At 37.2% G+C, this 12,276-nt stretch overlaps 1 protein-coding gene across 1 annotated transcript; it reads right to left on the minus strand.

Moving 5' to 3' along the window:
• Positions 1-3,162: 3,162 nt before the first annotated feature.
• LOC134791357 (leucine-rich repeat protein SHOC-2-like) lies at positions 3,163-6,126 on the minus strand. Its single transcript, XM_063762367.1, has 3 exons — positions 4,559-6,126; positions 4,371-4,471; positions 3,163-4,045 (listed from the first exon to the last, which is right to left on the minus strand). Exons 1-3 carry the CDS (start codon positions 5,779-5,781, stop codon positions 3,804-3,806), a joined length of 1,566 nt encoding a protein of 521 aa, XP_063618437.1. The 5' UTR covers positions 5,782-6,126; the 3' UTR covers positions 3,163-3,803.
• Between the last annotated feature and the right edge of the window lie 6,150 nt (positions 6,127-12,276).

Here is a 12,276-nt window from a genome sequence, read left to right on the forward strand (position 1 = left end):
CAAATATTATGGCAAATCCTAAGAAAATATTATTATGAAACACAACCTTCCTTGGTGGCATTATAAAGCTACAGTGATAATCAAAATTAGCTAAAGTAATACGTTGGGTGGCCTGTTGGGCGTGTAGCGCCAAAAAACTCTTAGGGTTGTTTCACACGTACTACAACCACACGACAACCACAACCACACCACAGCCATAACACGTGGTCGGGCGCATATTTTGTATGTTTAATGAATAGTACAATTCACACGTAACCACTGCTTGACCGCATTTTAACGCTGCGACGTGGTGTGGTTGTGGTACGTGTGAAACAACCCTTATACTCGTATTATACCTAAGTGCTATCGCATTTGGTTGTCAACCTTAATGCTTCAAAATAAGGTTCATATTTGCTTTAAGTAAATCTTATGATATTAGAACCTAATACTTTTTCAAAAATGCCTTAATCACGTCACATATTTTGCAACACGCTGTTCACTTTCTCCTAATTCTGAATATCACTTTATAAAAAAAATAAGCAACAAAAAAGGTAAATATTTTATTAATATGCTACAGTGTCTTGAAAGGTACAGTCAACAGTAAAAATATGGGTGTACAAATCATCTCAAAAATATGTCCCATAACTCTTATGTCAGTGAATTAAGAACTATGGGACATATTTTTGAGTAAGTTGTCTACACTCATATTTTTACCGTTGACGTTACCTACAATCATGAAAAATCATTTTGGACCTTGTTATCGGCAGTGCCATGTTACCCTAACTACTGTGCGAGTTCTAAAAAGCTCGTTTGATTATATACAATAACTTCAATGCATGCATGTATTTTGGTCTAAGGCTGCGTTTCCACCAGAGATGAGTGACGATGCATAGCTAGGGATGTGTTTGTTAAGAACCAATAGACACTACACGCTGAGCGAGGAAAACAAATGAAGTGATTCTATTTGATTTAAAAAACATATATCCCTCGCTACGCATCCTTGCACATCTCTCTGGTGGAAACGACGCCTAAAAATATTGACATAAAATGGTGGGTCTTCAAGTTGCGTTTTTTGACTGAAGAATCGTCGTAACAAAAACAATACTTATTAAAAACAAATAGAAATATAAAACTTAACAGTTAGTATACTATGAATTCACTGACTATGAAGTAATAATATATACCTACCAAACCATTTTGACGCGCGACTAATAAAACATCTCATTTTAGTCAGTCGTCAATAAATCTACAAATCAAATTATATAAGTATGTATTACTTTCTATAGGATAATATCATAATATGAGGATTATATGAGTGCCGAGCTGAGAGTCTAGGTACTTGCTTCATGCTTAACTTAGCATGGTAGTGTAAAATATCTTATTGTGAGTATGTGCTAGTAAATTACTGTTTAGTTTAGGCCCTCGTTTGCCGGAAATTGTCTAAAATATAAACATACAAAGTTATAAGTCCATGAAGTTAAAAAATATACTTCGTCGCCAAGTAAAATATTGTTTCAAAGATACTTTACCTACATATTATATTTATTTACATTTGTGTACAATTCTAGACTTCTATTGAATGCAGTTTTGAAGCCAGATATCCGAAAGGTATCATTAACTTATGATACAAATAAATTGTAGTAGTACATATCTATTAAACTTTTCGCACCGTAAAATTGTTTAACTATCCTATCTATAATATTAATAACAATAAAACTAACAAACGAATAAGCTTTTTGAATACGAGATAAGCTAAAAATTGTACTATAATTCAGTTATAATAAATAATATGAAGAGCTGTAAGCGTAAAACCCTTATTATTTATGGCTTATAACTGGCCCAACAGGCCTTATTTTATTATTCAAATTAGAATTACATGTTTCTCAAAACCTCTCATGCTGTACCTACATGGGCAAAAATATTTTAAACAAATTCACTGCCAGCTCGAGCTACGCGCGTAGCCGATAAGACGGGAAAAACCGTATGTAGCGAAAAGCGCCTACGAACAGCATGAACAGAAAACCCGCCTTGCGCGCCGCTGGCAGTGAATGTATTAAATCTACAACTTCATACAGTATGAGCCACCGTAGTCCACACTGTTAACGCATTCACTGCCAGGGGGCGTGGCGTAGGAACAAACTTGTATGACGGTGGACGCACAATCGCACATGTGCGTCGAGGGCAGTGAATGTGTTAACTGAAAATTCCTGAACCTTATTGCAAAGAGATAAGGTTTACCTATGGAACCCTTTGAACGCCATGCCTATCGTGTGCGGCGCGTCATTGTAAACCTTGTCGGAATGCACGAAGGTTGAAATTGGGCTGTAGCTAGGGAATGCAATCTCGATCTCGCAAGATCTCGCACGAATTTTCGAGATTCAATCTCGTTTACAAGAAATCTCGATTTTAGCAATCTCGATCGAGATCTCGATTAATATTTTCGAGATCTCGAACGAGATTGAAAGATTGATCCGTATGAATTACTTTGTTTTGAGTAATCTTTTTGACCTTAGATTCATGTTGTTCAGGTAGTGCTATTGTGTATGGCCGGCTTTAGCTGACGATAAAAGCACTGTTCAGCGCTCTGTGCGGAAAAATCGGACGAAATTAACGTACCCAGTCACAATTATTTATGATTTTTGCTCACTTACCCTACATTTTTTTGTAAGTTGCTGAGTGCTTGTCAAAAATATCAACTGAGCATGTTACTCTGCTTACAATTATGTATAATTAAAAATAATTTTACCACTGTTTCATAATTACATGCAAATTAGAGCTAAGTACATATATATATATTTTGTTTTTTTTTACTAAAAGTATTTTTTTTATTAAATATTGATTAACTTGTTGTTTTTATCTTCAAAATAAAACATGACGTACTTTAAATATGTAGTATATACGGAATTCTTCGAAATATTTACTCAAAATAACACATTTTTAATTATTTCGCCAAATCTCGATCTCGAAAGTGTGACCGCCGAGATCTCGAAACACCCTACCTCGATTCAGATTTTTCGTGCGAGATCTCGAAATCTCGAATCGCCAATCTTGGTGCCAGATTGCATTCCCTAGCTGTAGCCAAAGATTTCAAAAGTAAAGATAGGACCATCATTATCATCATCATCATCATCATCATCATCATCATCATCATCATCATCATCATCAGCCTACTCTCGGCGATTTGCGCACCTACGAACTGACCCGCTTCGTAGTACCCGTAAGTCCCGTCTTTACGAAGTAATGTATAAATCAATGGCTGTGCTGTAGCTGGGCGCGTCAGTTGACATCTTTGCCGGTCAAAGGGTTTATGCTGGTTGGCATCTACAGAGCAGGGATGTTGCGGATGCAGATTTTTTGACATCCGCGGATGAGGATGCGGATGCGGATATTTAAAGCCTCACATCCGCGGATGCGGATGTCAAGTTATGATACTTCAAAAACGTCAAATATTACATTTTTAGCATTTTTTATTTAAAAAAACGAAACGTTTAGTAGTTGAGCAAGAATATAGGTGCGTTTTATTGAATAAACAGTAACTTGGCCGACTTTTCGGGATCTAGACGATTTCGTTATATATAATGACGAAATTACCTAGCATTTACGCCGCCGGTGCTGCCGCTAATACGTTCCTGTTACCGACTTGGTCGACATCCGCATCATGCGGATGCTCCGCATCAATTTTATGCGGATGCCGATGCAGATGCGGATGTTGAAAATAATGCGGATGTTCTGCGGATGCGGATGCGAATATCCGCAACATCCCTGCTACAGAGTTCCCTTTCAATAACGCTGTATCTAGTGAAATAAGGCCCATAGTGAAAAGATCAACTGTCATCCTCAGAATAATCATCAAACTGTCCATCAGATTCATACTCTTGGGTCGGACGGCACATCACAGGCGCCGTGTGGTGATCCGAAGGGCACAGGTTACCATTGTCCATAGCTTTCTTTACGAACGATGTCCAGTATGGCTTGCCTTTTGGGCGCTGGTACTGTACGTTGTATGGTTCCCAGTAGGAATCAGAGTCCCAATCTTCGGGTGAGCTTGGTGGTGCATTTTTTGGTTCTGAAAAATATATTTATGTGGTTATGTTTTGAAGCTAATAAACTATTGTACATAGAAATAAACTATAGGCTAAAACATTTTTCATTCCATATCAAAATAACTATTCCAAATTTTAAATCAATAGCTTCAGTAGTTTTCGAGATATTTAGCGATGTGACAGACATACTGATTCACACCATAAGGGTTCCTTTTGTACCTTTTTGGTATGGAACCCTAAAAAGGACATACATATGTTTCGGACAATGTATTGTTACAATAATAATTAAATACCTCATTTACTAATAGGTAAACTGCAAATGTCATTATATATCAGATCAGATCTTACCTCCGTCAGAGCTACTTTTTTCATTTAAGCTTCTGATCAGTTCTTCATCATCAGTTGTGTCTGGAGAATGTTCACTCTCAGGCTGTTCCATTTCGAATTTTCTGCAAAAAACGTTTACAACATTCATACATAATATGAAAAAATGATGTGTATGTAAAAATAAAAACAGTAGAATAAAAGATACCTACCTCCCATTTAATCGGTCGGAGTTATGAAGTCTCAATTTCCCTCTCTTTTCTAAATAATCATCATCATCAGGCTCTTCAAAGTAGTTTTGTGCCAAATCAAGCTCTGGTATGTTCCTAATGTCTTCAGGGTACTCCGATATATTGTTGTCATACAAATCCAGGACCTTCAAGTTAGTGAGGTCCATTATGTTCTCAGGTATCATGCAAAGTTCATTGACCGCTAAACACAGGGTGGTCAACTTTTTTAACTTGACTATATCATCAGGTACATACAGTATGTTGTTGAAAGACAATATACATATCTCTAGGTTTTCTAACTCGCAGAATTCAGTTGGTAACCCGTTCAGGTTGTTTTGTGACAAATTTATTTCTATTAAATTTTTAAACATGTTTATTTGTGGAGTGATAGTGTATATATGGGTATTAGTTAAGATTAGTCTTTGAATATCACAGCATTTGTTGAGCCCTTGGCATGGTAGCTCTTGCAGGTGGTTTGCAGCATAACAGCTCCAGTCTGGAGTTCCGAGTACAAGGTCTTTTGCATTCGGGAAAGTGCCAAGGAATCTTAAGTACTTACCTAACCTACAATTATATAATGTTACATGCGTGAGCCGAGTGTTGTATTGCAGAAGCTCATCGACATATCCATTTAACAATTCTGCTATGTGCATATTACAACTAATGTCTAATCTAGACAGGTTCCTTGGAAATTCCAACCATATCCATATTGGAGGGCACCTTAAGTCATTGCTGGAGACATTGAGATTTTCTATTTCGTGACAGAAGCTTGGAGTTTCGTTGAAATACTGTATTGCGTTGTGAGAAATATCTAATACTTGCAATTGTTTAAGGTCCATAACAATCTTTGGAACCTCAAGAAGTTTATTGTGTGACAAATTTAGGCAGCGCAAACATGGTGGAAGAGTTGTGCCCTTGTCAATTTTTTCAAGGTTCTTCTTGCTGAAGTCTATTTCTGTAATGTTTTGAAAGTCTTCTGATATATGAAAATCAAACTTTGATAATCCATTAAGAATGTCCTTTGTTGCCTCTAGTTCATTTTTATCCGTAGTCTCTCTAATCTCATCAATGTCTTTCAGGGTTTTTTGGCTGACGTCTAATTCTGCTGTGTTTTGCAATTTTTCTGATACGTGAAGTACAAATGATTTTGATATTCCGTTGAGAATGTTTTTTGTCTGTTTACAATCCACAATGTTATTATCCATTGTTCTTAAATTACCGAGACTAATAAAAAGTACTTCATAATATTTAGTTTTCAAACGAAGTTAAGTTTGTTTGGTAATTTCTGAAAAAAATTGAGATGAAATGATTTTGAGGTTTTTTTTTTTTTTTTTTTTTTTTATGGCATCGCGCTCCTGGCGCATTCAGCCAGACGAGTAAAGCAGGGAAACGGAATTAAAGGATTACATTATAACGGGTAAGACGGAATTTTGGAAAAGGATCAGGAAAAGGTAAATTATAGGCAGTTAGAGTTTAATGTTATGACGTGAAATAAATGAATACAATGATTTAAATATATATGGAGAAGAATCATTAATATACAGGAGTGTTGTAATAGATGTGGGAAACGGAACTTTAAAATCTGACAGCTGTCTTAATAGTATAGAACGATCATAAAGGTTACATGCAAAGAATATATGGTTAAGATCAGCGGGATCAGCTCCACAAGTACATGCAGAACTGGCCACGCGATTTAGTAATTTGAGGTGTTCCGGTGTACATACGTGACCCAATCTCATTCGAATTAACATACTAGTTGCAGGTTTTGGCAGAGAGATTTTAGCAAACCAAGGTTTGGCAGGAATTGATTTTTGAATGCTTCGATAATGTAACGCAGCAGCACCTGCACCAGATGTCCATAAATTCCTCCATTCCTTTCGTAGGTATAATTTAGGCAGTGCCAACAGGTCTTCAGACACATTCTTAAACGGAAACATGTCCCCACAACTAATGGCATCTCGAGCTAAATCATCCACCCTTTCATTACCTTTAATCCCTCTGTGTCCAGGGATCCAGGCAATGGAAACCGAATACCCTTTAATGTGACATTTTAACAATAGGCTACGGATTTGATAAATAATTGGGTTATTAGATTTAGATTTGAAAGGAAATTTACATATTGCCTGTAGTGAACTTAGGGAATCTGAGAAAATAATTGTTTTTTTGAGATGCATTATAATGATGAACTCTATTGCTTTCAGGATTCCAAAGCACTCACCACTGTACACAGAGGATTCTGGTGGCAACTTTATTTTTTGGTAAATATTAGATTGGGTGTGGAGAACACCAACGCCAACACAACCATTCTCTGACGTCTTAGAAGCATCTGTGTACATATGATGAGCACCCAGGCCATCTGTTCCAATGAATCCCAGGAATTGTTGATTTTGTTCAACATCATTCTTGGAGACTCCAATATCGAGGAGAACTGGAGGAATAAGTGTCAGAGAATCATATTCATATTGGAAAATGGGAAGTGTTGAAGAGCTAACAGTGGGAGCTGATATAGATTTAAGTTTTTGAAAGCTTTTTACTAAACAAGGAGGACTTTTGTGTTTCCAATAGTTGGAAGTAGTTATTTGAAGCACAAGGTTAGACAGGATAATCCAGAGTTGGTGATTAGAGAATTGGGAACAACGGAAAATAAATCTATCACTAAGATATTGGCGTCGTAAATGAAGTGGAGGCTCAACACACTCAACTTGCATGGCATTGATAGGGCTTGAATTCATGGCCCCACAAATCAATCTGAGTGCTTTGGATTGAATACGATCTAGTTTTTGGAAGCCAGCTACATATCCTGGCTCTAACAAAAATGTCCCATAATCTAAAATACTTCTTATCAAGGCATTATACATGAGTTTCATGCAAAAAGGATGTGAACCCCACCAAACTCCTGAAACGCACCTGAGGATATTAATATTTTTTTCACATTTAGAAACTATGTAATCACAATGTGGAAGACCCGTTAATTTATTATCTAAAATAACACCTAGGAATTTGGTTTTATCTTTAATGGAAATGGAGCAGTTATTAAATTGCACATTGATCGGAGGAGGAAACATTTTTCTAGTAAACAAAACTACAACACTTTTATGCACTGAAAGTTCCAGACCATTTGAATCTAACCATAACTTCAATAAGCCCAAAGAAGAAGTGACTGATCTACTGGCTTGTTCAATAGAAAGGTTTGGCGAATATAATAATAAATCATCAGTATATTGCAAGACTCTAACCGTGTCATTTAAGGATGATTCTAAATCAAATGTGTAGATATTATATAGCAAAGGACTTAATACGGATCCTTGGGGAAGACCTCTCCACACTAAACGGGAAATCCTATTGTTGTCATCTATGAGAAGGCTAATGGACCTTTCTGATAAAAGGTTTATTATGAAATTGGTTAACATTACTGGTATAGCTAATTTGTGAAGTTTTGCTTGTAACACTGAGACTAAGACATTATCATAAGCGGCGCTTATGTCAAGAAAAGCAGCTACTATAGACTCATTTCTAGAAAATGACAATCGAATATCTGAAATTAAAATACCCAAGCTATCATAAGTAGACCTACCTTTTCGGAAGCCAAATTGACTATGAGAAAGTAATTGGTTTTTTTCTACAAAATATTCTAGTCTGTTTTTAACTAAATGTTCTGCTACTTTAACAAATACTGAGGAAAGGGCAATTGGACGATAAGAAGAAACATCTGACACTGGTTTGAACGGCTTTAAAATAGGAATAACTATTTGAGATCTCCAAGAATCAGGAATTTTACCAGACTGGATAACAGAATTTATTATATTTAGATAATAAGAAAGAATACCATCACTAGCATTTGCTAAAAAGGAATAAGGAACTCCATCTTCCCCAGGTGAAGTATCTTTTAAATCACTTAATACAGCTTTTAACTCCTCCATTTTAAAAGGCTCATTTAAAGTATTATAATAGCATGAGTCAAATGAAAAGGCAGCAGGGTGAAATACATATTCTTCGGGGACGGAAGCAGGTGCTAATCTATCCATAAACTGTGTAGCAAGGTTAGGAGGAAGGATCTGTCTAGAGGACTCATTGAAAGCATGTCTAAATCTTTTAATATTATTCCATACTATGGATGGTTTTACGCTAGGACTAAGAGACAAACAAAATCGCTTCCAGCCTTCGAACTTTTTCTTTCGCAACAATTTTTTTGTCTCACGAGCAACTTGCATGAATGTCTCAAAATTTTCATTTGTCATAAAATGACAATATTTTCTTTCAGCCTCCTTACGGTTTCTGATAGCTTGTGTGCAATCATCATCCCACCAAGGCGGAGAAGGTATTTTACCTGATGCACTGTTTTTAACCGGAAAAATTTCATCAGCTGCTTCAGTCATTATCTGAGCTAATGCAACTGAACAACTAACTACATTACTATCATCTATGGACGGTAAACACAACAATTTCTCCTCTACACGGGTTTTGAAAAGTTTCCAATCAACATTACTTAAATTATACTTAAGCCTAGGGCTAGGTTTCGGAGATGGCGGAATAGAAGATGGAAATGTAATAATGATAGGGTAGTGATCACTCCCATATGTTGATTCCAGAGTATGCCAAGTGAGAGAAGCCGCAAGATCGACTGAACAAATTGATAAATCAATAGCGCTAATTGACTCTGTTGGAGCTGTTCGACGGGTTGGAGAACCATTGTTTAAAACACAAAGATTGTGTTGGTCTATGATATGAATGAGGCGATCTCCATTATAATTAGACGATGAACTACCCCAAACCTGGTGATGTGAGTTAAAATCTCCTAAAATTAAGACGGGCCTAGGAAGAGAAGAAATTATTTGTTCAAGCTCAACAAAAATAGATGATGAGGGATGAGGAATATATACAGAAATAATACAGATGTTATTTACAATGGCAGCAACAATTGAAAAATCATCGCTATGGGATGGAAGATGAAAAGGTGAACATGATATGGAATTCCTGACAAGTAGAGCTACTCCGCCCCATCCGCCAGGAGTGCCAGGTCGCGAAGGACGGTCCTCTCTGAGACATGAATATCCCGTGACTCTAAGAAGAGCCCCAGGCTTGAGCCATGTCTCAGAGAGGGCAAAAACAAATGGTTGAAATTTGTTTAATAAATGAATTAAATCTTGTTTTTTATTTATTACACTTCTGCAGTTCCACTGTATAATTTTGGCCATTATTTTTAATAGTTGAGACAAGTTCTTCAAGCATGGGGGCAACGTGGGACGGTATTCTTACATTAGGCTGAGATAAATGATCAATTAACGCTTGTATTTCCTCAGCTACTGAAACATTATCTTTAGGAGACTCTTGCTGTAGTGCACAGCCATTTTGAGGAGATGGAATGATATATTCTTTAACTAAAGCATTGTGAGCTGCTGCATCATACCCTGTTGTTATAAGTTTTTTAACTGTACGTGGTTTCAAAAAAGTTGTCTTTTTATAACTGTGTGACTGCATGATTGTACCCGGGGCTGGGTTATTGACACTGCGATGTACATTTGGCTGAGACTGTGGCTGTTGGGGTGATTGTGTCAGAAGGACATCGGCAAATGATTTTGAAGCAGCTGGATGTAATTTAACAGCCTCACCATAAGAAATACAATTGTTAGCCATAGTTACTTTAATATCCTTCTGTCTCTTGTGTTCCGGGCAAGCCCTGTTCGTGGCGAAATGGAAACCATTGCAAAGGCAGCAAACGGCATCGTCCTCCTCCACTGAACAGGTATGACCGGAATGCAATTGACCACACTTAAAGCACTTGGGTTTAGATCTGCAATTAGTTTTCGTATGACCAAATTTAGTACAGTTGAAGCACTGGATTGTGGGAAAGATATACAGTTCGACAGGCAGTGAGTTGTAGCATGAGAATACCCGTTTTGGTAAAACTTGACCATCAAAAGTTAGGACAACTGTCTCAGAGGGTTGCCACGAAACGGCACCATTAACTGTAACTCTATGATTCAAACGCCGAACTTTAAGCACTTTTCCACACCCAGTGGGCACGGAAATGTTGGACACTATTTCCTCCTCGGACCACTGTGATGGAATACCACGGACTAGGCCCATGCGCGTTACTGTAAATGATGGTATGTATGCTGTTAAATTTTCGTTGTCAAGTTGAGGATTGGTTACAAACAAATTAGCATCGATATGATTTGCAAAAGCCATGGAAATTCTTGTCCTACCAATACGTTTCACGCTGCCATTTATAATATTTTTGAAGCCGTTTTTTACTAAGAACCTACCAAAAGACACCGGGTGCAGAGACGAGTTTGGATCAGTTTGTTTTAATTGAACATGCACCGTAAACGGTGCAACATCAGCTGTTGAAAATAAATTTCTGCCAACTTTTGTTGTTTGAATATCAGAAACTACTTTATTTGTGTCAGTATTTGTTATAGAATGAGCTTGGGTCTTTTGTACAATTTCACACTCGCAAACATATTCCCCACCAGCATTTCGCTTTCTCTTTTTGTTACAATCTTTACACCTCTTATTTTTATATACTTTTCTTTTTAAATCATTTTTATTATTTACAGATGTATCAGTATCCATGCTAGACTCTATTTCAATATTTATACCAACCTGGAGGTTTTCTCCTCCAGGGTCGGGAGGATCATCCTCCCCCATTGTAAAGAATTACAAAAGACTTACCTAATATGAGTGAATGTCACAATATATACAGAAAACAAAAATATTTACATGTAATACTATCTAAAATATATACAAATTACCAATTCCTTGATCTTAAATTGAATTAAATGTACGAGAAACCAAAACACACAACCGCCACGTTTCACGTTTCCCGCGCTTTTTTTTCGATTTTGAGGTTAATGTTATATTATTATTTGACATTGACATTTTTGTATTTTAATTGCGGACAGGTTAGGCAAAGGAAAGTTACCATACAGCCAGTCGGTAGAAAATTTCATGACGTCCTCATTCGCACACCAAATCGCAAACCCAGCTCTTTGGTAAGGCTGCATTACAAAAGCGCTTTTTCAATTCGCGTTAAAAAAGCGCTTGAATCCGACGCACGCTAAATTCTATTGAACGGCCGACGCTTAAAAGTAGAAAACCCAATCGTTTGATTAAATGCGCCACCGCTATCGTGTGAATGTAACCATTTGTCATTCAAACGCTTTTTTAACGCGCGTTGATAAGCACTCGTGCAGGCCTAAGGCCTCATTCACACGAGCGCTTTATCAACGCGCGTTAAAAAAGCGCTTGAATCTGTCTGCACGCTAAATTCAATTTAATGACCAAGGCTAAGGGTCGGTTGTTCTGTTCGTATCGTTAAAGAGTTCGCAAAATTTTTATGTATGGAAAGTTTCATAGTAAAGCGCCGGGGCGCGCCGGCTGACGTTGATCAGTCTGTCAAATGTGCTTGGTGCAACTGGCCCTAAGTCGAAAATCCAACAACGCTTAATAAAAAGCGCCACCGCCACATGTATCCATTTGTGACATTCGAACGCTTTTTTAACGCGCGTTGTAAAAGCGCTCGTGTGAATGAGGCCTTAGGCCATGGTGATAGGGCACTGCACTGTAATGTGACTGTAATAATACTGAAACACATCCAACTTTTCAGTAGAAAAAGGCACGAAATTCAAATTTTCTATTGGAAATCAACTTTTCGATTTGAAATTTGAATTTCGCATAAGGTACGTGGCGTACGAGCT

This window comes from Cydia splendana, chromosome 6 (assembly GCF_910591565.1).
Source record: "Cydia splendana chromosome 6, ilCydSple1.2, whole genome shotgun sequence".
Taxonomy (NCBI): Eukaryota; Metazoa; Arthropoda; class Insecta; order Lepidoptera; family Tortricidae; genus Cydia; species Cydia splendana.

Excerpts from the sequence above, each read along its gene's own strand:
- LOC134791357 (XM_063762367.1), bottom strand. The coding sequence starts at position 5,781 with ATGGATAATAACATTGTGGATTGTAAACAGACAAAAAACATTCTCAAC. Across the intron at positions 4,472-4,558 it reads TCCGACCGATTAAATGGGAG|AAAATTCGAAATGGAACAGC; the intron begins GTAGGTATCTTT and ends CGTTTTTTGCAG. Across the intron at positions 4,046-4,370 it reads AAAAAGTAGCTCTGACGGAG|AACCAAAAAATGCACCACCA; the intron begins GTAAGATCTGAT and ends TATATTTTTCAG.